Below are 25,977 nucleotides of genomic sequence, written 5' to 3'. Positions count from 1 at the left end.
AATACACTGGTGGTCTCCTCCAACCAGCTCCAAACATCAGGGGTCCGATTATTTCATGTTGGCCACTCGCCTGAGCCCAGCGTGGCCCTCTCGGAATGCATGCTGTCAGCAGCAGGCAGCAGACAATCAATTTAATAAGAGCGAGCAGATAGGAACAAAAGACACTGTGTTCCTCAGCACACTCATCCACACAAAGAAAAAAGGCCAGCAGCAAAGAAAATCCAGCTCCAAAACAAGCAAGAGATTAGAGATAATTTTTTTGAAAACCGCCACGTCAGGATAAAATATAAATAGTTAATTCCCCAAAAGCACATCTTCAGAACTGTGTGTTAGTGTTATTTAAGTACTTTCCTCCACTTCAGTATTTTAACAAAACAATGGGATTCACAACCGCAAACCTTTTACCTTCCTTTCCTCCCTACTGATATACGAAGGAAGTAAATACCAATTCATTTATGGTAATTAATTGGCAAGTTCAAAACAGAATATAAATATCCTGTCTTCCTCATCTCTATCTTTGTAAACTTCACTAGCTTATAACGCATTCTTGACTGTGGGCAATATTGCAAGAACATATTTGACTTACCGGAAGTTGAAGCCCAACACTGTTCACCTGTTGTCTACTGGTCTGCTGCTCACAGATACCTTTAAAAACATGTAGGGCTGTGGATCAGAAAACCAGTTAGTATCTGGTGTGATCACCATTTGCATCATTCAGTGCGACACATCTCCTTCGCATAGAGTTGATCAGGCTGTTGATTGTGGCCTGTGGAATGCTGTCCCACTCTTCTTCAATGGCTATGCAAAGTTACTGCTCAATGGTTAGTATGTCTGGTGAGAATGCAGAACATGGAAGAACTGGGACATTTTCAGATTCCAGGAATTGTGTACAGATCCTTGAGACATGGGGCTGTGCATTGTCATTTTGAAACATGAGGTGATGGCGGCGGATGAATGGCACGACAATGGGCCTCAGGTTCTCGTCACGGTATCTCTGTTTATTCAAATTGCCATCGATAAAATGCAAGAGCACACTTCTCCAGCGTGCCAGTGGCCATCGGAGGTAAGCATTTGCCCACTGAAGTCGGTTACGCCGCTGAACTGCATTCAGGTCAAGACCCTGGTGAGGATCACAAGCACGCAGATGAGCTTCGCTGAGACGATTTCTGACAGTTCTGACAGAAATTCTTCGGTTGTGCAAACCCACAGTTTCATCAGCTGTCTGGGTGGCTGGTCTCAGACGATCCCGCAGGTGAAAAAGGCGGATGTGGAGGTCCTGGGCCTGCGTGGTTACATGTGGTCTGCAGTTGTGAGGCCAGTTGGACGTACTGCCAAATTCTCTAAAACGATGTTGGAGGTGGCTTATGGCTGTTTATTGTCCCCAGCACAAAGTGCACCTGTGTAATGATCATGCTGTTTAATCAGCTTCTTGATATGCCATACCTGTCAGGTGAATGGATTATCTTGGCAAAGAAGAAATGCTCACTAACAGGGATGTAAAAACATGTGCGCACAACATTTAAGAGAAATAAGCTTTTTGTGTGTATGGACAATTATGAAAAACACTTTACATGTTGCATTTATATTTTTGTTCAGTGTAGAATATGCCTCTCTGACCCTCTGTACAGCTGGCTTCCAGCCTGCTGAATCCTGTAGCTACCTAGTGGAGCTTTTCTTTGTGAGCTAAGCATGTGTCGGGGCCACTGCCACTCAGAAAGAGGCTATTTAATCTCCTCCAGGACCTCTGAAGCAGATAGTGTGCACTACAGGAGGGCATCCATGCACATCCTGTCCTCTCTCTGTCAGGGTTGGGAGTCCACTGTATGGGGCCGGCCAGGTGGGCATGTTGACTCTGCTGTCACTAGAGAGGGGAGAAGAGATTAGTGGAGTGGATATGGCTAAGCTTCTCACCTCCACTCCTCCTGGTACCCCAAGCCTCTCACCTCCACTCCTCCTGGTACCCCAAGCCTCTCACCTCCACTTCTCCTGGTACCCCAAGCCTCTCACCTCCACTTCTCCTGGTACCCCAAGCCTCTCACCTCCACTCCTCCTGGTACCCCAAGCCTCTCACCTCCACTTCTCCTGGACCCCAAGCCTCTCACTCCACTCCTCCTGGTACCCCAAGCCTCTCACCTCCACTCCTCCTGGTACCCCAAGCCTCTCACCTCCACTTCTCCTTGTACCCCAAGCCTCTCACCTCCACTTCTCCTGGTACCCCAAGCCTCTCACCTCCACTTCTCCTGGTACCCCAAGCCTCTCAACTCCACTCCTCCTGGTACCCCAAGCCTCTCACCTCCACTCCTCCTGGTGCCCCAAGCCTCACAGCAGGAACTGTTGCTGTACTGGGATCACTGGTGTTGGAATTGTGTTGGATTGTATTCACTGGTGTTTGGCTGGTGTTGGATTGTATTCACTGGTGTTTGGCTGGTGTTGGATTGGATTCACTGCTGTTTGGCTGGTGTTGGATTGGATTCACTGCTGTTTGGCTGGTGTTGGATTGGATTCAATGGTGTTTGGCTGGTGTTGGATTGGATTCACTGGTGTTTGGCTGGTGTTGGATTGGATTCACTGGTGTTTGGCTGGTGTTGGATTGGATTCACTGGTGTTGGATTGGTTCCATGAGCTGGTTGTGCCGGTTTGACTGTAGTATTGGACAGGTGTTGCTGTAGTCTGTTCCTCTACTACAGACTCCTTGGAGCTTCAGTCAGAACTATCTGTCTGCTAACACCTGCCACTTGGGGTGAATATGTCACATTTCCATATTGCGCCATAATTACGCAGTGATTTATAGTAGATAACTTTCCCAATGCTAGAGAGACTACATAATGTTATGTGTCTTAGATCAGCTGTCTTTATCAAATCACACAAGTGACCTACCATCAACGGAATTCTTTGAATCTTGTCATCTCTGGAATTGAAGAAGTGAAGAAAGTGGTACATAATTTGGCATGCGGCCCATCCTTGTATTTTTCACACGTATTGTGCTGATGTGATGCCTCTGGAAGGGAACAGAAATGCGCTTTTCTCAATGACTTTCTCTGTGGGAGAGACTGAACACAATAGAAACCCTTGTGTTGAGCTGTCAGGCGACAATTCAATCCCAAGCCTGGTCCCTTCAAAATAAATGAAGGTGTTAGATTACATTTGTGTCTTTCGAACGCCATGTGTTACCCCACCACAGGATCATTACATTGCAGTGTGGAGTCATTGTATTTTGATGATGCCATGCACTGACTCAGTGAAATGTAATAACACTATTGGAGAAGTAGATTTTTCAGCATGGAGGTGTGGAGTCCATATACGTGTGAGGGGAATAGATCGGGAACCAGGTTTTGTGTGTGTGCAGTATGTGCTAGTCAGTCAGACACACATGGAAGCAGTACGCCTCATCCTATAATCTGTCATAAAGTACATTTAGAATCTATGCCAGCTCACAATTTATCAAGAAACAATGACATTGCATAATTACCCTTAAATAAGGTGACCAAACAGATTAGCTCTTAGAATCCTACAGTAAACATTGCCCTCTCTGCGACCCCAGTGTGATCTCTTACAATTTTTTTTTATACTGCTTGATTCTTGATGATTATTTTATAATCACAGCAAAGTTCCTGTGGGAATTAAAGCCACCACCACTTCCCCTGCCAGCCACATGTTTATGCTATAGCTACTGTACATACCATGCATGGCTCAGTTTTGAATGTACAGCCATTGTTGATGTGGTGGTTAAGTTGATGTGTAGGTGTGGGTGATTGGGGGTGTGTAAGAATAGTTTTTCTTGCAGTAAAAAACATGGGGTGAATTGTGATAAACATGATAATATCATGCTTTTTTGCATTTGCAGTCATCACAAACTTGAATATATTTTTCTTGAAGTTTAACTTGATTCTTCGGTCCCCTCTAGGCTTCCACCATGTTTGAACTAAACATGACCACTGCCAAGCCAATGCACCTCATCATCACCACAGCCTCAGAGCAGGCCATATACTGTCTGACCAATGCTAACGAGGATGTCAGCTTATACGTAAGTATACCATATCTCCTCATTTAAGTGTTTCCTTTTGCCACTTGTTTCCTTTGTGGTTGTGTATCAGTTAGTGTAAGGGCATTACAGTATGTCAGTGTATGAAAAGTACACAAAAGTTATATGCAAATTATTACTCCAGGAATTACAGTATATCCTAGCCGGGAGAAAAGCAGATACTTACTTCTATTAGACACCTTAATGCCCAATCGCCAACAGAAATAGAGAAGGACTCTCAACAGGTATTGCCTGATAGATAGCTGGCAGCATTGCCTGATAGTTCGCTAATGGGGGCTTGGCAAGGCCTAGGAGTCTAGCCTGGCAGCTCTCCTGTTCCTGCCAGCTGAGCTGCTTCACTCTACTCTGCTCTGTTCAGCTCCAGTGTTTGGGGGGGGGGGGGGGGGGGAGTAGAGCCTCACAGCCAGGCTCCCTACTTCCATAGTTAACCAGGGGAGAAATGCTTTTCTGCAGGCCCAGATGGGCTCTCCAAACCAGTCACAGCTGTGCAAGCCCCTGGGACAGTTTGTAGAAGCAATTACCCTTGTTTGTTGAGTTTCCCAGTACCGAAGAACCTGTGTGTATTTTATATCTGGTACACATTATAAAAATGCTTAAAGTGTGTTGGAGTAGGGAGCAAGCTAATAGTCTCTGTCAGACACTGGGGATGTATAGTGTTATAGTGGAGACATTAACTTCAGTATTGTGTTCAACCTATCTACTAGATTTACACACTTCAAGTGAATTTTTAGAAAGAAAGGACTCCTTCAGAAAGAGATGGTGTGTCTCAAAGGGTTTCGTCTTGTCAACCGCATTTTGAAAATGAAGCAGAAGGGACTGATAGGATGTTTTCTTTTGGAGTTTGACAGTAAATTATAGTGTTATTGATTTTGGATCCCTGCCTGGGACTCAAACCGCAACTTGTCTGTAGGCACCCATTCTCTTGAAACAGAACTCTTGCTTTTTATCACAATGAACACAAGTACCAAGCTGAGTTGAGAGTTCAGACCAAGTCCACAGCCCAAGCATCTTCTTCTTGATCTCTGCTTCTCACACAAAGGGTCAAATAAATAACATAATCTTTTATCTATTTCGACCCCCTTCTACACTCTATTTAAACTTCGCCGTATTAAGGTGCTGTTAAAACTCAGTAATCTTCCACGATAAATAGGATGATTCAATGTTTACAACACTGTCAGCAGTCTGTGACAGTAGGATAGCCTATCGTGTCCTGCAGAGAGGGGGACCATTTTACATGAAGAGGGGATGTGTGTGTGGGATGGGAGGATGGGATAGTGTAGTGGATCACTTGGGAATGTTACCATTTGAATGGAAAAAGGAAGTGCGTCACGAGGCTGACAGATCTGTTGGGTATAGGCCCAGTGTTCTATCCAGCTGTGACCGGGACAGGGAAGAGTCACCACACACACTCAGATGGGACAGAGTACATTTGCGTACATTCACAAAAGGCCACGACCTGTGGGTTCATCGTCAAGGTTGAAGGTCTCGCATCCTCAGTTGTCCCTCCTCCCTTCCTCCCTGTTGTAGATCTTGTCGTTTGTTCTCCCGTCCAATATGGGGTGGTAATTTAGCTTCACACCAAGACATGATACACAGTGGGTGTTTCTCAAAATGCATACTACCGTGCTCCAAGTACGCAAATTGGAGCACGGGAGGCTCGGAGTATGAGTCCAAATCAAAGTATGCGAAAAGGAGCCCGGGGGGCACTAATGGAATGCATACTCCGTTTCTACATATTTTGAAGCATGCATCGATGCAAGCTTCAACGGAAAGTATGCAAAGAAAAATACACTTTGATTTGGGAATGAAATGTTGCCTATTCACATCTCATATGTTGTCTGACTACAATATTTTATCTGGATTAAAATTACATTTTGAAATGTTTACCTGCCTACGTACCGTAGATCGCAAGCCCATAATAAGTCAATAGGGCTAACTGGCTAGCTACTACTGTTAGATAGCCAGATAGCCATGAAGAATTGTTAGCTAGCTACCAACAAAGAATTGAGATCTTTCTTGCATGATATTCATTTCAGGTCATTTTTGCCTGTTAAACTATCTGGTTAGCTACATTATTATGATTCACGTAGCTGATAGTTATGAAGTAAAACGTTTGGTTTGTGTATATCTTGTTTCGTCTATTGCTGCAATTGTCCTGGCTGGATGAATGTTCAGTGAATGGGAAGGTGCAGCGTGATGTAATATAGTAGGGGGAGTGTGAGTGCTTCTCAAATGTAATGTTTTATGCGTTCTCCACACTCTTGTTCTCGCAAGAACGTACTCAAGAGAACTTCATCTGAGAATTCACTCGGAGCATGAGAGTGTGGAGCACGGTAGTATGCATATTGAGAAACACCCAGTGCTCTCTCTTCTATGTTATGTAAGAGTTGATGACCCCTCTGGCATTGTCCCCCGCACGCCCTCGTGCAGACAGTTCACGATGCGTCCTCGGAGCCAAGGGGACAGAGACAGACAGATAGGCGAATGGCCTTGACCTCGAACCTAATCTATTTTGGATGGGTGCCTGTTCTAAACAGCCCACCAGATAGCTCTCTCTGACAGTGACTTAAATCCCCCTGACTCCTCTGTGATAGCAACGACACAGACACACACTGATGAGTGTCATGGCTACACACAATACAGTGTCTGCACAGTGTCTGAGCATTATGGTACCTAGCTGTCACTCCAGTGTTCTCCACGGGGTTAATGATGCAGTACGAGAAGAGGGGAGTAGAGAAGAAGAGGAGAGAAGTGCGGTGAATCAGAGGGGAGGACAGAGAAGGAGAGAAGAGGAGAAGAGAGGAGATGCGAGGAGTATAGGACAGGAGGATGCGTGGAGCTTGTCATCCCTGGCTCATTCAACCCCTCTGGATCAGGCCAAAGGAAGGAAGCCTAATCTGAGAAGTTTCTGAAAGTGCCAGTAGACAAGCCACTTCTTGCTCAGACTACTTCCTGTTGTGCGTTATGTCCCCGGGCTGTGCAGCGTCAAACTCTGACCCCCAGGAGACAAATTCATGTCAAAGTAGTTCCTTCTATCATTCGCTGATCCCTCTCAGTCTCTTTCTCTCTTCCTTACTTACTCCCTTCTCCGCCCCTCCTCTCTCTCCATTGTGATGTTTTTTATGTTCTCGTCTCTGTAGTTTCCCGTCTTTCTATTTCGATCCACATTAAACAAAATATACACGCATGAGAAGGACCAATCAATCACACAGGTTTACTTGGCTCTCAGCAGAGCGTTCTGACTGGCTTTATGGGGTCTGGCTGCAGCTGGCAGGCCTTAACACACACATACACACACTGACCGCTAACATGGAGGTCCACAGAGAGAACAATCAGTGGTCTTCTTTCCAGCCCTTAGTTTTCACCCTAAGACCTCGACCACCAGGAAATATATGGAATTATTCCTCAAACGCCAAAATCATTGCCAACACAATGGCTGCTGCTCTCTCCCCCTTCCCTAGCCTCTTCTTGGAAAAACACTGAGCACATACTGTACCTCCTGTGAGTTTGTGCAATGCAGCGTAGCTAATTGTTTGTTGTTGTTTTTATGCTATCCATTATCCTGAAATTAATTGTAACAACACATCGGACCTATATAAGTCCCGCCAGTCCAGAACAATTTGTCCATCTGTGTGCTAAATTAGCTGGAATGCAGCGGGAATAGTGATGAGAACATTGATGGGGGAGAAAATGAAGCCATTGTTGAGACAGGATCCAAAGGGAAATGGATATCCGCTCCATCCATATGCTCTGTATAATATATAAAGGGACTCTATTCTCAAGCTCTTGGGCTAATAATCTAATTGTTTTTTAATATGCTTATAGAAGGATAGTTGTCTTTATACAAATATTTGATTAGCAGATGAGTACAGATTGGTCTCTTAGGTTACACCAAAATGGCACATAACCGACCGATACATTAGAACACCTACTTGAGTGCTTCATGTACAGTCCATTATTTTCCTGGCCTGTTGGGGAAACAGGGGAAGGTGTGCTGTAGTGTGCATGCACTAGGCTGGATGTATATATTTATACCCGTATGGAGCCAGATTCCTGCCGACTCCACTGACGCACAGAGTTAAAAAGGTCCCCATTTCCCGGCCCCACTCAGGAAGCGAAGGAAAGACCTTGGCTCCAATGGGGTTGTTCAACCGGGCTTGTAGACACTTTAGCATAATAAACATTCCTTTTCAAATGGCTCTGCTCTGCTCAGAGAATAAAGAGAGCGAGAGAGAGAAAGAGAGATGGAGAGAAAAGGAGAGATGGAGAAAGAGGGAGATCAAGATATAGACAGACAGAAAGAGAGAGAGAGAGCGGGAGGGAGAGGAAGAGGGAGGGGGGCATGCTTTGATGTGGCTGTTGTCAGACACATTGGGCAAACATGAGGTAGCAGCCTCTAAATAAGGCGCTGACTCACCTGATGCCACGGTAACAATGAGCAGACAAACAGAGCTGTCTGACCCTCATAGAGGTAGAGTGGCTTAATGACTTAGGGTTGTACTGTATATAAACAAGAATCCCTCCATGTACATAAAGGAAATTAAAAAGAATGGAGTGGATCATGTTAACAGACAGATTCAATCACACTTGCCTTATATGTGTAGTGTGTTTGTTTATGAACTACTGCCTAGGCACACGCCTCTTCTTAATAATCAAATTGTGAGGGGAGTCTATCTGAGAATATAACTTAATAAGTAGTATGTACATTTTTATTCTGTGGTCTAGTTTGACCAGCGGACTATGTAGCATTATTGCAATGTGTTTAATTGAAGTGAACCCATTGTATCATAACTTACATACAATAGACAGATAGTCAAAGAGACCTGAAATTAAATGTCTAATGTATTTTCCTTTGCTCTCCAGGTGGCCAATAACTCCAATATAATCTTTCATGGTTCAAAAGGCAACGTCCATAGAAAAGCCCTGCCCACAGACAACGAAGCTCTAGTGAGGTGGGCCACCGAGGAGTTTGGTGGGGTGACATCTTTCACCACCATCCAGAACCCAACTAGCATCGCTTCCACAGGGAGAGAGGGTAAGACACTGTCAGATACAGTCAGATACATACAACGTACCTCAAACTTACACAACTCCCACAAACTGTCCGTTTTTGCTGTGACCGAAGAATGACAGATTATGTAACAAATCTGAATAATAAATATTAATGATTTTACAGGAACAAGACTCCTTCCAACTGGCTCCAACAACTGTACACTTCAAAATGAATGGCACTCCCTCAAGCACTATCTGACATTCAAATCAAACATACCTTCATCGATCAAGTCCTGCTCGAACCAGCCTCTCAACAGTCACACTGAGAAAGAACTATACATCGTTAACATCCCTGAGGATGTCAGCATTCGGTAAGACAGTGAAGAGTCTCTTGGCTGAAAACATTAGCAACACTTTCCATGATAGTGGCCTTATACTGGTTATTGTGTTGGTTGTTGGTGCTTTTGAACAGTAAATCAACACTATTTTATTGTTCCAGCTATGTCTCTGTGCACGTCATCAGTGAGAGGCAGATCAGTCTGTTCCTAAGAGGTCCTAATGGTACCACGTGGAGCATCCATGACCCACAGCACACCAGCCTCTGTGTAAGCACTGGATAACATTTACAGTTGACTAAATTGTAGTATCAATGCCTGAAACTGAATCACCAATGACTCAGACATTTTACCTGCATTTGTCTGGTCATAATTTCAGGCTCAGATCAGTATGCATTATACTCTACTGACAAAGGTGTCCTATATACATTGGAAAATAACCATACAGTACTATCTATTATATCAAATTATGTTAATTTTATCTCTATCTCGCTCAGTCTAACAACGTGATCATGCTTGCTGCCACCAACACGATGCATACGATCCCTCCCGTGGTCGCCATCACCACAGACAGTGCCGATGCTGTACAGAAGAAGGCCATGGATCATTTCAAAGCAAGCACCATCACCAGCTACTCTGAGATCCGAACCGAGGGCACCATGGTCACACTGGTCCTGGGGAATAAGGACCACACACCAGGTAAAATACAGTTATAGTCACAGTGAGCATAGTCAATATTAGCCTCTAGCAAGGGTAGCATAACTAGGGAGTTCCTGTAAATTTGACAATTGTTCCGATTAGTTAATGTATGAAGTTAATGCAAATTCCGACGCAGAGTGACCAGTTCTACAATCATAAATGCTAATACTGTTGGTTGGTATAATGGTGCTTTATCAAGCTTTCTCAGTAATTGGTAGCTAACACTATGCCACTGTTGCCAGCAGGCTCCTGTACTAGACTAGCTAACTAGCTCAGCCAACATTATTATTATTATTATTTATGATTATTTATTTATGACAAATATATGGTACACCTATCCTGTAGTATCATGTACAAATGGATTCTTACTGACAGGTGAACGTTGTGTCTTGCTGTCTCAGTCACAGAGACTGCACCCACCGAGACCACCCCATCGCCCCCTAGGCCCCCTCAGATGCCTCTGATCATGCAGCTGTATACCTCTCCAGACTACCGCTCCCCTCTGGACCTCAACGCCAAGGTGCAGAGCGACAAGAGGATCTACGCAGAGGTGAGAGCCTTTTTTATTTATTTCACTCCAACACCTTCCTGCTCTTTCTAATCCTCTCCCAGTTCCTCCGCCGTGCCCAAATTCTCATCCTCTAAGCCCTGCACACCTTCACATCTGCATGACTCCTAACACACAAAGCAAAAGTCTCTTCAATAGAATGGCAATCTACAGGTATTAATTAATGTTTGGGGATGTAGCTCCATCCAGGAGAGGACTGGATGTATCTACAGTACATAGTGTTGTCATATTGATATACAGTATAACACCATATATGATATAGTGACCATACAATGTAGTATGCAGTATGTACATGGGGGCAAATGCATCCACCAACGTCTCCCACTAGGCCTGCTCTAGGCCAAAAAACAATACCCATACTGCAGTGTATGCAAACATTTCTAGCACTCCAATCATTCCTGTCCCCACTCCTCCCTCTCCTCTCCTCCAGATCTCAGGGAGGATGCTGGGGGAGATTGTGCTGACCATCAAGGTGATCAACTGCTCGGTGCACTCCAAGGGCTCATGCCCAGTGGTCAGGGACATGCCCTTCAGGTCAGAGATGTGCTTCTCCACCATGTGCCCCAACAGTGCCAGGGTTAGCTTCTCCCTAGAGCTGCTCCAAGACCTGGCGTCCACTAGCTGGGACCTGGAGTGCTCCGTCAAACTCTGCTTCAGGGAGGTATGTACAGTTGAAGTCGGAAGTTTACATACACCTAAGCCAAAATACATTTAAACTCAGTTTTTCACAATTCCTGACATTTAATCCTAGTAAAAATTCCCTGTCTTATGTCAGTTAGGATCACCACTTTATTCTAAGAATGTGAAATGTCAGAATAATAGTAGAGAGAATTATTTCTTTCAGCTTTTATTTCTTTCATCACATTCCCAGTGGGTCAGAAGTTTACATACATTCAATTAGTATTTGGTAGAATTGCCTTTAAATTGTTTAACTTGGGTCAACAGTTTTGGGTAGCCTTCCACAACCTTCCCACAATAAGTTGGGTGAACTTTTGCCCATTCCTCCTGACAGAGCTGGTGTAACTGAGTCAGGTTTGTAGGTCTCCTTGCTTGCACATACTTTTTCAGTTCTGCCCACACATTTTCTATGGGATTGAGGTCAGGGCTTTGTGATGGCCACTCCAATAACTTAACTTTGTTGTCCTTAAGCCATTTTGCCACAACTTTGGAAGTATGCTTGGGGTCATTGTCCATTTGAAAGACCCATTTGCGACCAAGCTTTAACTTCCTGACTGATGTCTTGAGATGTTGCTTCAATATATCCACATAATTTTCCGTCCTCATGACGCCATCTATTTTGAAAAGTGCACCAGTCCCTCCTGCAGCAAAGCACCCCCACAACATGATGCTGTTACCCCCGTGCTTTACGGTTGGGATGGTGTTCTTCGGCTTGCAAGCTTCCCCCTTTTTCCTCCAAACATAACGATGGTCATTATGGCCAAACAGTTCTATTTTTGTTTCATCAGACCAGAGGACATTTCTCCAAAAAGTACGACCTTTGTCCCCATGTGCAGTTGCAAACCGGCTTCTTCTGTCTTTTTTATGGCGGTTTTGGAGCAGTGGCTTCTTCCTTGCTGAGCGGCCTTTCAGGTTATGCGATATAGGACGCGTTTTACTGTGGATATAGATACTTTTGTACCTGTTTCCTCCAGCATCTTCACAATGTCCTTTGCTGTCGTTCTGGGATTTATTTGCACTTTTCGCACCAAAGTACGTTCATCTCTAGGAGACAGAATGCGTTTTTTTCCTGAGCGGTATGACGGCTGCGTGGTCCCATGGTGTTTATACTGGCATACTATTGTTTGTACAGATGAACGTGGTACATTCAGTCATTTGGAAATTGCTCCCACGGATGAACCAGAGGGGTCTAAAAAAAAAATTCTGAGGTCTTGGCTGATTTCTTTTGATTTTCCCATAATGTCAAGCAAAGAGGCACTGAGTTTGAAGGTAAGCCTTGAAATACATTCACATGTACACCTCCAATTGACTCAAATTATGTCAATTAGCCAATCAGAAGCTTCTAAAGCCAGGACATCATTTTCTGGAATTTTCAAAGCTGTTTAAAGGCACAGTCAACTTAGTGTATGTAAACTTCTGACCCACTGGAATTGTGATACAATGAATTTAAGTGAAATTATCTGTCTATCAACAATCGTTGGAAAAATCACTTGTGTCATGCACAAAGTAGATGTCCTAACCGACTTGCCAAAACTATAGTTTGTTAACAAGAAATATGTGGAGTGGTTGAAAAATGAGTTTTAATGACTCCAACCTAAATGTATATAAATTCCAACTTCAACTTTAGGTGTAGGTGTGTGTTGGGGGGAGGTGTGTGTGTGCATGTAGGTGTGTGTGTTGGGGGGGGTATTGCTTTTTTAAATTTACTTCTATGAGAAAATATGTTCGTTTTTTCTTTTAGTATGCTTTCTTTCATTATTGAGCATGTTTCATAGATCCTTGAATACATTTTTCTCTGACAAATTGATTTCAACCTCATAACAGCAACAACGGCTCCAGAAAGTGTACATTTAGAGCTAGACTGAAAATGAAATATCATACACAGAGAATATGCTTCAAGGGATAGTGTGCCAACTGTTTCTCACTAAACATTGTTCATTCTAAACTGTAGCTTTGTCAACAACCCAAATATTTAGTGAACTTTCCCTTTCACCTTAAAGCATTTTTTATGTTTTGAGTTGACTTTAGTAGGTTTTAGGATCTTTGCCAACAAAGCAAAATTAATGATGTGTGTCTCACTCTCTTCGTATTCTCTTGTAGAAATGTGGAGATGGAGGAAGAGTGAAGAAGAATTTGGAGGTCACCCAGACATACATCCCACCACCAAGTGAGTTCAGTTAACTCCAAATCCTTCCAGCGCTGTTGTTGTAGTGTAGTTTGTCCTTCTGGCAACTCAACCCTTACTTTTTCTCTTATCAGCTTTGGCATCAGTCAACATTTACAGTACACATGATAACCCCAATGTTGGCAATTAAATGACAGAATTCATAAATTCAAAATGAGTGTATTTTTAAACATGACTCTTCTCTATCGTTGATATGACCCCCAACTTCCCCTATGCTATAATGTGCCATCTTCTTTCCTGTGGAAAACCAAAAGATATCCAAATGAAATCAGCACTAACACTGCTGTCAAATGCAATAATAGGAGAGCCACCGCATTGTCCTCCTCAGCAATTCCCCTCTCTGAACATTCCATCATCCATCTCATTCCAGCCACAGCAGCTGCTGCCAGTCTGTCTCATTTGTCTCGCCTTCCATCGAGCTCCACTTTAACGTTGGGCCCGTTGTCATGGCGATGATGAGTTCAGGATATACGAAAAGAGAGGGGTCGTAGAGGGGATGCGAGGTGGGGTGGGGCCTCTTCCTTAGGAAGGCCTGCAGCCTGACTTTGTGGCCACAATCAGCCAGTAATGACCCTCGGGGGAATCCATTGTGTCCGAGGTCTGGCCGAGCGGCTGTCCGTCCCAAAAAAATTACTGGAGCTATTGTCAGAAACCCCCGAAAACAAAGAGGGGAAGGTGTCACTATTCAAAGGGGAGGACAATCTCTGGGCAGATGAGTCAGGAACTAACCTTGCATTCCTCAACCCTCTGCAAGCCCATTATTTTGGGGTGAAAAAGAAAAGAGAACGAACCCCAGGTTCATGTTTTGGCTTGGAACATAGCTACCCAGCTTTGGCTTGGGACATAGCTCCCCAGCTATGGCCAACAAGTAATTGTTTCCTGCAATTTCCTCATGCAGGAGAAGAAGAGGATACAGGTTGGAGCATCAGCGGCTTGATGGTGATGGGGTTGGAGGCGACACAGCCAGATCCTCGCTGCTCATTTTTGTTTTTGCATCCTGTTTTACTGGCCAGCCCATTCTGGTTCTTATGTAATGGAAAGGTGATGTGAGCGTGTGGAGGGACTCAGGGACTTGTGATGGAGAATGGCTGAACGGGAATCAGTGGCAAGGGAACAACGTTTCCTCCCATTAAACTGCAGGCAACTCCTCATTGACCTAAGCGCTCCTTTTTATCCACGCCTGCCAAGTGACTACACAGTGCACACACCAAACAACTGGAGCCAGCCAACTTTCTGGGCTCTCAGTTCTGCTTCAGAATTCTGGCCTGAGTGTTGGAATTTAGCTTTTCTGACAGTTGAAGCAGACTGACTGCTGATGTTGTTGCTGGGGGTCCGGCCTGCTTTCATTGGCCAGGATGTGACTCCCCCTCGGTTGTCCTTCCTGTTTGGTAGCTGTCCCCCAGAGGGCTCTTTGGAGTAGTAGTGTCGTAGTACAGGCCTGCTGCTGTCCGTCTTCTCCACCTCCTCCCCACCTACAACAAGGCTTCTGCTTCCTGTCTCTGTTTGTTCAGCTTTGCTGTCAAACCCAAACACACAAATAACAAGTCGGTCCATTCTGGAAAACAAATAAAAGAAAGACTGTAAAACAGGTTTCTGTTTAGACATGAACTGGGACAGGGCCTTTGAGTCTGTATTGTTACTACAGTAGTAGATCATTAATTATCCTCCTATAAAGATAACTTTAATCACTTACAATATAATTCATTAGACTTTATTGAAGGATGTATTCTCCACATTAGTTTAATTTCATTGGCACACAAAGGTTTCAATATATTGTGACAGTAGAGCAGTGATGATTAAGTGATTCTAATAAGGTGAGGCGATGAATGATCTTTTTTATTATTTAAAGAACATAGACTATAACATAGACACAATAAATAACAATATTAACCAGATACACATGGCTTGGATGGTGACAAGAGGTGCAGCCAAACAAACAGAATGCTGTCCCTCACCCTTCCTGCATCCTGTCTTTTCTTCAGGAAAAGAGAGAGCGGTCGGTAGCCTAGCGTAGCGCTGAGCCTAGCATGTAGCGCAGTGGCACAGGATGCAGGAGGCTTAAGGTGGCAGGTGAGAGAAACTGCATAGGGTAAGAAACAGGATGGCTTCTGCCCAGGGGACTGATGATTAGCTTCCTCCCAAATTCTCAGGATCCATGTTGGAAATGTTCACTAGTAAGGAAGCAGAAGCAGGGAAACGTGTGTGTGCCTTGGTGTGCATGCATTTGTGCACATATGCTCAATTGCTAGGATGCACACATGTTTGTGTGTGTGTGTGTGTGTGTGTGTGTGTGTGTGTGTGTGTGTGTGTGTGTGTGTGTGTGTTAGTGTCAGAGGCCTGTGTCAATGCAGCACATGGCCAAGGCCAGTTTTCTGACTTGTCAGAATAGTTGATTTGAGAGTTCTGTCGAGAGAGAGCAATTCTACCTCAGCCATTGGCTCCAGTTGTTTTGTTTGCATCTACGTCTGTAATTGGTGCAACGGCTTGTGCGGGACCACGCCACACACAGGCTACCATGGTGGCACTGCCAGGGCCAAGCTCTGGGACTTCACATCGCATGATGAGAAAGCCAGAACTAGCGAGTACACAACAGCGATAAGCATTTGCTTCCACAAACAGATTTGGCCTAAATTGTACAATGTGCTTAAGACAAAACAAAAATGTATGAGCTTGTAATGTTAACTGGTTGTGTGCCTAAGAAGTGTGCTGAAAATGAAGAAATCATAGGAGGAATAATAATGGTTTAAATTACAAGCATTTCGCTACACCCGCAATAACATCTGCTAAACACATGTATGTGACCAATACAATTTGATTTGATCTCTGTGATTCCGCTGATATCCAACAATACTACAAAATACCCCAATGTAAGACATGCATTCATGTGTTTCTTCTGTGTATTCTAGCTGTGTGTATTGACTTTGGTCTGTCAGCCGTGCTGGGCATCGCTTTCGGAGGCTTCCTGATCGGAGTTCTGCTTATCGGAGCTCTGTGGTTCATCAAGATCCGCACAGGTGAGTCGGAGTCCCACTATCTGTTTTGTGGTCTTACAATGACATACTTCAAAAGTGTTTTAGAGGTCTTTTTCTCTTGATTTGAGATCTCTCTTAATTTTTACCATGACTTCATTTTAAAACGGTATTATTCTGTTTTATGGGATCTAGGATACCCCACCGGACTGGATGTCGGGTCGACTGCAGTAAACCTCTCAGGTAAGATGCTAGTCACTGTTTCTGTTTGATGCCAGTTACAGTTAAACATAAAGAGCTATATTTTCCATGAATAGGGAATGGTAATGTAGGCACCGCATATAGATCAGGAAAACCTGTCTCCTCCTCCTTTTCTGATCTCTCTCATGGTCTTTCTCCCTCAATCATTCATGCAATCAATCAATCAACCAACAAGTAAATGAGTCTTTATTTGAGGCAGAGGCAACTGGTTTGCACCCCAGAAGCAACAGTTTTGCAAGCTGAAATTTGGTTTGCCATAAATCAAAAAACATTTTTTCTCTCCCCAGGATGTCCTTGCTCTCTGACCAGCAAACGGCAACCCGTTTCTACGAACCCCTCCCCCTCTGAGAACAGTAGTGCTAATGCCAGCATTGGCAGCACTCAGAGCACGCCAACCAGCAGCATGGCATGAGATCATCAGCACCAACGTCTCCCCTTTCCGACACACCGAGGGGCCTCGTGCTATTTGGTCGCTCTTTCACCATGCTTAAGAAAGCATTACCCCCCTCTCTTTATTCACACCACAAACACGCACCCGCTCTCACCCGTGACCCCACCTGAAAGTGGTGAGGTCGGGGACGGGGAGGGGTGGGAGGAGCAGGAATGGGAGGGTGGGGGGCGGCTCTAGTCTAGTCCAGGCTCCTAACATTCACCTCTCTAGCCTCCCAGCAAAAGTTCCAGACGGAGAGTCAGCGAGGGTGAAAAAAAGACCCCGGCTCCCAGCAACAGGAAAAACAAAGCATATCCCCTAAGAACTAACAGGAAATTCATTGCATTCTTCTCAATAAATTGTGCCTCTCTGATGGCGGCACAATACGAGTCAGTCAGTGAAAAAAAGAGACAAAAGATTGACTTTTAAAAACATTATTAGAGAAACTGTTTTTGTCTCTCGACATCCACAGTTGTTGTGATTGGAAATGTCAAGGCCCCTTATTGTAGGCAATTTAGAGATAGAACAGGTGTCAGTCCAGAATCTATCACATTGACTGTAGTTTTAATTAAAATTGTATTACTGTATATGGGTGGCTGGAAGACACCATGTCAGATTTGAAGATTTCAGACAGATCAACAAAGCTAAAATATCCAATGTTCTCCTCCAATACCAAGGGGTACCTGTCTTTATATGAGTCAGGAAAGATTGGGAAAAGGCTACCTCGTAATTTATGTAGATGTCGGATTGTTAAGCACAAGCATGAGAATGGGTTATTCTGGTGAGCTAGTCAGATACCTTATTTTTTTGTTTCTCTCTTTCATTCCGTTTCACTTGAGTTACAATGCATTCGGAAGGTTTTCAGACCCCTTCCCTTTTTCCACATTTCGTTACATTACAGCCTTATTCTAAAATGGATAAAAATATTTAAAAAGCTCATCAATCTACAAACAATACCACATAATGACAAAGTGAAAACAGGTTTTTGCAACAAAAAAACAAAAAAAATTAAACTTATTGTCACGTTCGTAATAAGGATGGGACCAAGGCGCAGCGTGTGTTGAGTTCCACATCTTTATTTGCAGTGAAACTTCCAGAAAAAAACAATAAACCAACAACGAAACGTGACCTCAGTGGTGCAACATGCACATACACAATATCCCACAAAACAGGTGGAATTAAGGGCTTCCTAAATATGATCCCCAATTAGAGGCGACGATTACCAGCTGCCTCTAATTGGGATCCATACAACCCAGCCACATAGAAAATCAATGACTAGAACACCCCCCCCTAGTCACGTTCTGAGGGCTCTCATGGTCAGGGCATGACACTTATTTACATAAGTATTCAGTATTATTATGCGATTCGAAATTCAGCTCAGGTTCATCCTTTTTCCATTTATCATCCTTTTCTATAACTTGATGGAGTCCACATGTGGTAAATTAAATTGATTGGACATGATTTGGAAGAGCACACACCTGTCTATATAAGGTCCCACAGTTGACAGTGCATGTCAGAGAAAAAAAACAAGCCATCAGTTCAAAGGAATTCTCCTTGGAGCTCCGAGACAGGGTTGTGTCAAGGCACAGGTCTGGGGAAGGGTACCAAAACATTTCTGCAGCATTGAAGGTCCCCAAGAACACAGTGGCCTCCATCATTCTTAAATGGAAGAAGTTTGGAACCACCAAGACTCTTCCTAAAGCTGGTCTCCCAGCCAAACTGAGCAATCGGGGGAGAAGGGCCTTTGTCAGGGAGGTGACCAAGAACCCGATGGTCACTCTGACCTGAGTTCCTCTGTGGAGATGGGAGAACCTTCCAGAAGGACAACCATCTCTGCAGCACTCCACCAATCAGGCCTTTATGGTAGAGTGGCCAGACTGAAGCCACTCCTCAGTAAAATACACATGACAGCCTGTTTGGAGTTTGTCAAAAGGCACCTGAAGACTCTCAGACCATGAGAAACAAGATTCTCTGGTTTGATGAAACCAAGATGAAACTCTTTGGCCTGAATGCCAAGCGTCACATCTGGAAGAAACCTGGCACCATCCCTACGGTGAACAATGGTGGTGGCAGCATCATGCAGTGGGGATGTTTTTCAGCGGCAGGGACTGGAAGACTGGGTCAGGATCAAGAGAAAGATGAACGGAGCAAAGTACAGAGAGATCCTTGATGAAAACCTGCTCCAGAGCGCTCAGGACCTCAGACTGGGGCAAAAGTTCACCTTCCAACAGGACAATGACCGTAAGCACACAGTCAAGACAACCCAGGAGTGGCTTCGGGACAAGTCTCTGAATGTCCTTGAGTGGCCCAGCCAGAGCCCAGACTTGAACCCGACCAAACATCTCTGGAGAGACCTGAAAATATCTGTGCAGCTACGCTCCACATCCAACCTGACAGAGCTTGAGAGGATCTGCAGAGAAGAATGGAAGATCATACCCAAATACAGGTGTGCCAAGCTTGTAGCATCATACCCAAGAAGACTCAAAGATGTAATTGCTGCCAAAGGTGCTTCAACAAAGTACTGAGTAAAGGGTCTGAATACTTATGGAAATGGTAATATTTCAGTTTTTAATTTGTAATATATTTGCACAAAAACTGTTTTTGCTTTGTCATTATGGGGTATTGTGTGTAGATTGATGAGGGAAAAAAACGATTTAATACATTTTAGAATAAGGCTGTAACGTAACAAAATGTAGAAAAAGGGAAGGTGTTGGAATTCTTTCCAAATGCACTGTACATCATATTGTTTTGCTCCAAGCCATCTGTTACATACAAGCAGAATTTATAACAAAATGTCCATGCATGTCAATGTTACTTAGGAGCCTTTGCGAATTAATAGTTTTTATAGTCCATTTAAAAAAATATAATATTTATCTGAAATTGTATTATGTCTAGATAGAGACACATTTTACTTTCCTCAATGCAAACTAAAGTCAACCCCAAAGCAAGTTTTTACCCAAAACATTGTGAGATTTGTAAAGACCAACAAAAAAAAGATGAAAAATGAAGATTTAACATCTAAATGATTGAACTCAGGAAAAACTATATTTGACATTATTGTAATTTAGGGACAAATGATTGATGTCCAGTGCCAAGAAAAATGGAAATCAGATGTGATAGATGGTTGAACCGTAAGTGTAAACCCATTCTGTGTGTAATTGTACAAATGTAAATGTATTTTTATTGTATTGCCTCTTTTTACCTCTTTGAAAATGCTCTCACAATACAAAGAAAAGCTTTGTGATTATGACCTGCTGGGTATAAAGACATTCCCTTCAAACATTCCATTCAGCCATGTCTCTTAAAGAAACAGCAATACTGTACCAAAAATAATTTTTATGTTTTTATTGTTATGATTGTACTAGTTATTGTTCATTACACAAATGTATATTTGTTGAGTAATTAATTATTAATTAGTCATTCATTTGTTTTACTGTCATCAAAAGCAGCCATCTTAAAACCAAGTGAGCTTCCTCAACCAAACACTGTTTTGAATGGACCAATATGTTTTTTCCCCCACCTAAATAATTATGTAGCTAACTAATAATGCATTGTGTGTGTGTTTCTATGTGCATGTGTGACTGAGTGAGTGCATGCATGCAAGTGTGCATGCTCTAACTTATTCCGTTCAAATATATACATATATAGATATATATTAAATCAAATAGCTTAGTACACACCCCAAAACTTTTCAAATGTTCAAATCAAAAGGCTATTGCGCAGAAGAATGTGGACAGTCGGGTGCATCGCAAATTCAGAACCTCTGGACAGCAACATAATAAACTGAAGCACTGATCATTGGGAGCGAGATCAGAAATAGGTAGCCTCGCCTACAAAACTAAAACACCCCATATGTTCAAATCAAAAGTCCTGATTTAACATGACATTAATAACATAGCCACATCCCGAGTACCCGGTGCCGACACGTTCAGAAATCAAAAGATGGTTTGTGCAATAGACCGCTGCGCCACTCGGGAGGCCCCATTGAAGCTATTATGAGCCACTTTTAACCCACAATAGTCAGCATATAAGGGGAGCACTGGCGTCCCACTGAACTGAACCTCCACAGGCAAGCAACAGTGAATGAAGGGAGTGTTGTAGTATCAGACAGTCTGTGACAGCTAGGCTCTCTGAGAGTACTGACAGAAAGCAGGGTAAATCAGATGGGCTGTCAGTTAATCCAGTCGTTAACCCAGCAGATTCTGGCCCAGCTTTAGAGGGCTTCCTCTGCTCATAGATACACATGAGCCAAGCAATCCTCAACACACGACACATTTCCCTTTCTCACAATGTTAGACACTCGCGAGGCAAGGCGAGCAGACTGTGTTGTGTGTATGTGTGTGTTGAAGACAGAATATGTGCATGTATTACGAGAGAGTGTGTGTGTGTGTGTGTGTGTGTGAGAGAGAAAGTGAGTGTTTGTCTTTCGGGAGGTGTCTTTGTTTAAATCCAGAAAGGGGGACTTAGGAAGTGGTTATGAGCTCTTTGTTATTGAGTGATACACTCAATGCAGCTCTTGAATTGGGAGGCTCCCAAACGTACAAGGTCTAAGTGTGTAAGAAAAATATCATCCAATATTTCTTGCATCATATGCAATTGAAATCACAAAAAAAAGGTATTACTTTTTTAGTTTTATCACATTTAAAAAAAAAACTAATATAATATGTAAAAACGGAATACATTGAAACTCATCTGGACAGACAGCAATAATAACATTACCAAGTATCTTAACCCTTGAAATGTATTCACAGGAATACGTTTTTCTGTTATCTATTTTTTTCCTATAAGCAGCAACATGAAGTCATTTCCCTAATTTTGATCTGTTCTGGGCTGCTGTGTTAGAAATAATGCCTTAGATTAAAGGCTTGTTTGTGCCTGGGTATAATGTGTCTATACAGGATGTCACCCTTCAGGATTGTTAACAACTTTGTTAGAGTCTGTCATCTTAACAAAATTACTGCTCCAATTCTATGCATGGATGAAAAATGCAGGGAATTCCATAACCCTGGCTAAAGTGCCTTTTATGGTGCACTGAACAAATTCAAATGATACCGTATGTTGTCTTTTGAAAAGTATATATGTTTTTTTGTGTATCAACTGTCTTAATAAAATTAGTTTATGAAACTAATTGGGTGTTTGTGATTCTTATTGTGATATCTTCAGATCTATTATGATTCCCTTGCTGGCTTACATGTAAGAGCAGGGTCAAGGTCAGAGGAGTTAACATTGCAGAACATAGCTGCTGTGAGACTCAAGCATAGAAAGAGAAGCAACTCAAGCATCTGCTATGCCTTGGGTGTCCCACAATGTTATGCTGCGTTCATAACGAAGTGGGAAGGTGGTATTTACCTCATACGACTAGGAGAAATCCACTTGAATGCCCTTCTGATCATGATGAGACGAAAGGAACAATTATGCGTTTTTAAATTAGAGCAGTTGGAAATAGTGTATTGTTAAGTAGCACACATTGATGTATTTGTTGATTAGGAGTGGTCTTCAAGGATTAGTTCTATGTGTATAAATGGCAAAGTTGACTTTTCTGCCTTTGTGTGGTTGAAGGTCAGGATTACATGGGATATAACACACACACGCACACTTTTTACTGTATGTCAAAGTTTACATTCATATAGTAGACTAAACTCCACTCCAAGTTGAACAAAGTTTCTGATGAACTTCAACAACAGAGTGGAGCAGAGATCAGGCTTTGTGGAATCTAGATCAGACTACATCCATTTGTCTAAGGTCAAAACAAAATGTAATCATGTACGTTGTACCTATGTTTGTCCTCTGTAGTTGCATGCCCTTAATTGTTTGCTGAAATCCTTACTTTTACAATAAACGTTAATAAAATACAACCAACTTTTTTCTAGTTTTTGTTGATGTAATCGGCGCTTGATTTCACAAAGGCTGGTCTCTGCTCCACTCTGTTGGTGAAGTTCATCATAAACTTTTGAGTTTAGTCCGCTAACATTCATACTGCTTGTTTGAGGATGTCAATGGATGTATAAAGCAGATGAGACATTAACACTTAGATGTCTCTGACACAAGCTAACAAATAATCTGTTGAAAGTTGTCTGTGAATGTTGACATAGTTAATGACCGAAACATCTGCATTAAAGTATTTTGGCTTGATTGGTTTTCATTTGTTTGCAGCAGAAAACGTACGTTGGATAGTAGCAAGTTTTTCCACATTTGCTTGCTAGTGCAGTGGGTTTTAGCTATCTATTGATTAGATACTGAATGTGAAACTTGACTCTAGTTGGCAGCTATTTTGCTACATTAGTTAGATAGAAAGCTAGATAACCTAGCTAAGTGATGTTAGCTAGCTGCTAGCTAATTAGCTAGCTACAATATTTTAGCTTACAATGTTAAGGCTGCAATATGTAACTTTTTGGGCAACAAGAGACCAAATTCAAATAAATGTGATAGATGTGTTCTATGTGCACTATTTCTATGCTTCCAGTTCTTAAGTATCATTTTTGCATTTCAGTTTTGTACACCAGCTTCAACGATCTGAAAATACAATATTTTTGGTTATGGAAAATATATTTCACAGCAGTTTAGATGGTACAATTATTCTCTACACTACACTTGTTTTGTCAAGTAAAATTAGGCGAACTATTCAAATTTTAGCAACCAGGAAATGGCGGAGTGATTTCTGCATAGTGCTTTGAGATAGCAAGTAAAACTTGTATGTGACTGACCGCCTCGATTCGGTCTTTTGTAGCAAAATTTGAAATTGTGTTTTTTTACATTGGATTACAAATAGAGACTCATACACTGCAGTTGAAGAACAATGGGAAAGTAATTCTGCTTTGAAAGTTGATACCCCACTTTTGAGAAAATGGTATACCTACTGGAGAGCTCTTCTTTGTCTACACCATGGGTTCGTAAACCTTTTCAGCCTGGGACCCAAATAAGAAATTCTGTGTTTTCCTGGTACCCAAGCATAGGAAAATATGCAACTATACATGGTACATTTCATTGCCATTATGCCTAAAACAAACGCAATATAGACAAAAAATAACAATGAAATTAAAGATCCATATAAATATCTATTCATGTTTATTTCCACCCATTAAAAACACTCGACATCTGTCTAGGTTGGAACTGTTGCTCTTCAAATATAATAAATAATTTTCATTCTGAACTGGAATAAACTGATTGATCACATCACACAGATGAATAACAGAACACACTCACAGGCTCAGTTTTTGATAGTGCAACCCTAAGTAACAGTACAGATGAAAAATGATCAGGCCTACTGTACATCTTACTATAGAAATTATTGTTGAAAGAAAGTCTAGGTTGGAACTGTTGCTGTTAAAATACAATACATATTTTTATTCTGAACTGGAATAAACTGATTGACCACATCACACAGATGTAGACCAGAAAACACACACGCAGTCCTAATGAGAGCATGTCTTAACAGTTTTTGTACTTGTTTTTTAAGTATGTCAGAGTTGAGAACCCTGACTCGCATAGGTATGTGGTGCCAAACTGGACCAGAACATATACTGCTTTCTCAGTCAGGCAGGAGACTGCTTCCTGCTGTAGATGAGCAACTCAGAACTATGTGAGTGTGTTAGCATCTCGCTTCAGTTTATTCCAATTAAGAATAAAAACTATTATTGTATTTTAATAGCAACAGTTCCAACCTAGACTAGTTTTCAACAATATTTCTACATTAAATGATCAGGCCTACTGTACATCTTTTCATCTGTACTGTTACTAGGGTTGCACTATCAATAGCTAGCTTGCATTGGCGAATGTTAGCTATTAGCTGTGTACAAGGCCAGGGGATTGTTTGAAAGGGAAACTCACAACTACTATGAGAGTTGGTTAGTACTCCCTTATTTCTGCTCATCATCACCTGTTATAAAATCACAACAATGCCTTGCTAGCTGACTTACTTTTCCACTGTTGAAGCACTGTTTCCTGAAGCGTTATGGCCTGTTCCGAAATAACTCCATGGGTTTACCATCATGCTGTGATGTTTGGTCAGGACATATTAATTGTTCGTTATGAGAGACTCATTACTAAGCACTTCACACACAAAACACATTGTGGGCGGTCCTCGTTATAAGTTTGTATGAAAGAGGGAGAAACTCATCGCTGTATATGCGTTTCATGACAATTGAGCTCAGTCAGAACTTGTGGCTAGCATAACTCAATTTGATGACAGCGGTGAGTGATGGCGAGTGGGAATGACAAGTTTCTTTTTAAATTTGTAAATTTTATTTCACCTTTATTTAACCAGGTAGGTCAGTTGAGAACAAGTTCTCATTTACAACTGCGACCTGGCCAAGATAAAGCAAAGCAGTGCGACACAAACAACACAGAGTTACACATGGAATAAACAAAACGTACAGTCAATAAGACAATAGAAAAAATATATATACAGTGTCTGCAAATGAGGTAAGATTAGGGAAGTAAGGCAATAAATAGGCCGTAGTGGTGAAGTAATTACAATTTAGCAATTAAAAAATGGAGTGATACATGTGCAGAAGATGAATGTGCAAGTAGAGATGCTGGAGTGCAAAGGAGCAAAAAAAGAAATAACAATATGGGGATGAGGTAGTTGGATGGGCTATTTACAGATGGGCTATGTACAGGTGCAATGATCTGTGAGCTGCTCTGACAGCTGATGCTTAAAGTTAGTGAGAGAGATATGAGTCTCCAGCTTTAGTGATTTTTGCAAATCGTTCCAGTCATTGGCAGCAGAGAACTGGAAGGATAGGCAGCCAAAGAAGGAATTGGCTTTGGGGGTGACCAGTGAAATATACCTGCTGGAGCGCGTGCCTCGGGTGGGTGC

The 25,977-nt window shown here is 42.5% G+C and overlaps 1 protein-coding gene across 2 annotated transcripts in view; it reads left to right on the top strand.

Moving 5' to 3' along the window:
• Nucleotides 1-22,287, top strand: part of LOC111964044 (endoglin) — a 52,820-nt gene extending 30,533 nt beyond the window's left edge. For both annotated transcript variants that reach the window (XM_023987714.2, XM_023987713.2), the window contains exons 4-14: nucleotides 3,905-4,024; nucleotides 8,906-9,077; nucleotides 9,219-9,405; nucleotides 9,534-9,639; nucleotides 9,867-10,068; nucleotides 10,470-10,618; nucleotides 11,067-11,297; nucleotides 13,415-13,481; nucleotides 16,406-16,513; nucleotides 16,664-16,711; nucleotides 17,017-22,287. In XM_023987714.2, coding sequence (XP_023843482.1) covers nucleotides 3,905-4,024; nucleotides 8,906-9,077; nucleotides 9,219-9,405; nucleotides 9,534-9,639; nucleotides 9,867-10,068; nucleotides 10,470-10,618; nucleotides 11,067-11,297; nucleotides 13,415-13,481; nucleotides 16,406-16,513; nucleotides 16,664-16,711; nucleotides 17,017-17,141 — 1,515 coding nt within the window. In that variant the 3' untranslated portion in view covers nucleotides 17,142-22,287. The remainder of the gene's footprint in view (nucleotides 1-3,904; nucleotides 4,025-8,905; nucleotides 9,078-9,218; nucleotides 9,406-9,533; nucleotides 9,640-9,866; nucleotides 10,069-10,469; nucleotides 10,619-11,066; nucleotides 11,298-13,414; nucleotides 13,482-16,405; nucleotides 16,514-16,663; nucleotides 16,712-17,016) is intronic.
• The last annotated feature ends 3,690 nt before the right edge of the window (nucleotides 22,288-25,977 follow it).

This window comes from Salvelinus sp. IW2-2015, linkage group LG5 (genome assembly GCF_002910315.2).
Source record: "Salvelinus sp. IW2-2015 linkage group LG5, ASM291031v2, whole genome shotgun sequence".
NCBI lineage: Eukaryota > Metazoa > Chordata > Actinopteri > Salmoniformes > Salmonidae > Salvelinus > Salvelinus sp. IW2-2015.
The sequence above is the reverse complement of the archived record's forward strand: the minus strand, read 5'-3'. Positions and strand labels throughout refer to the sequence as shown.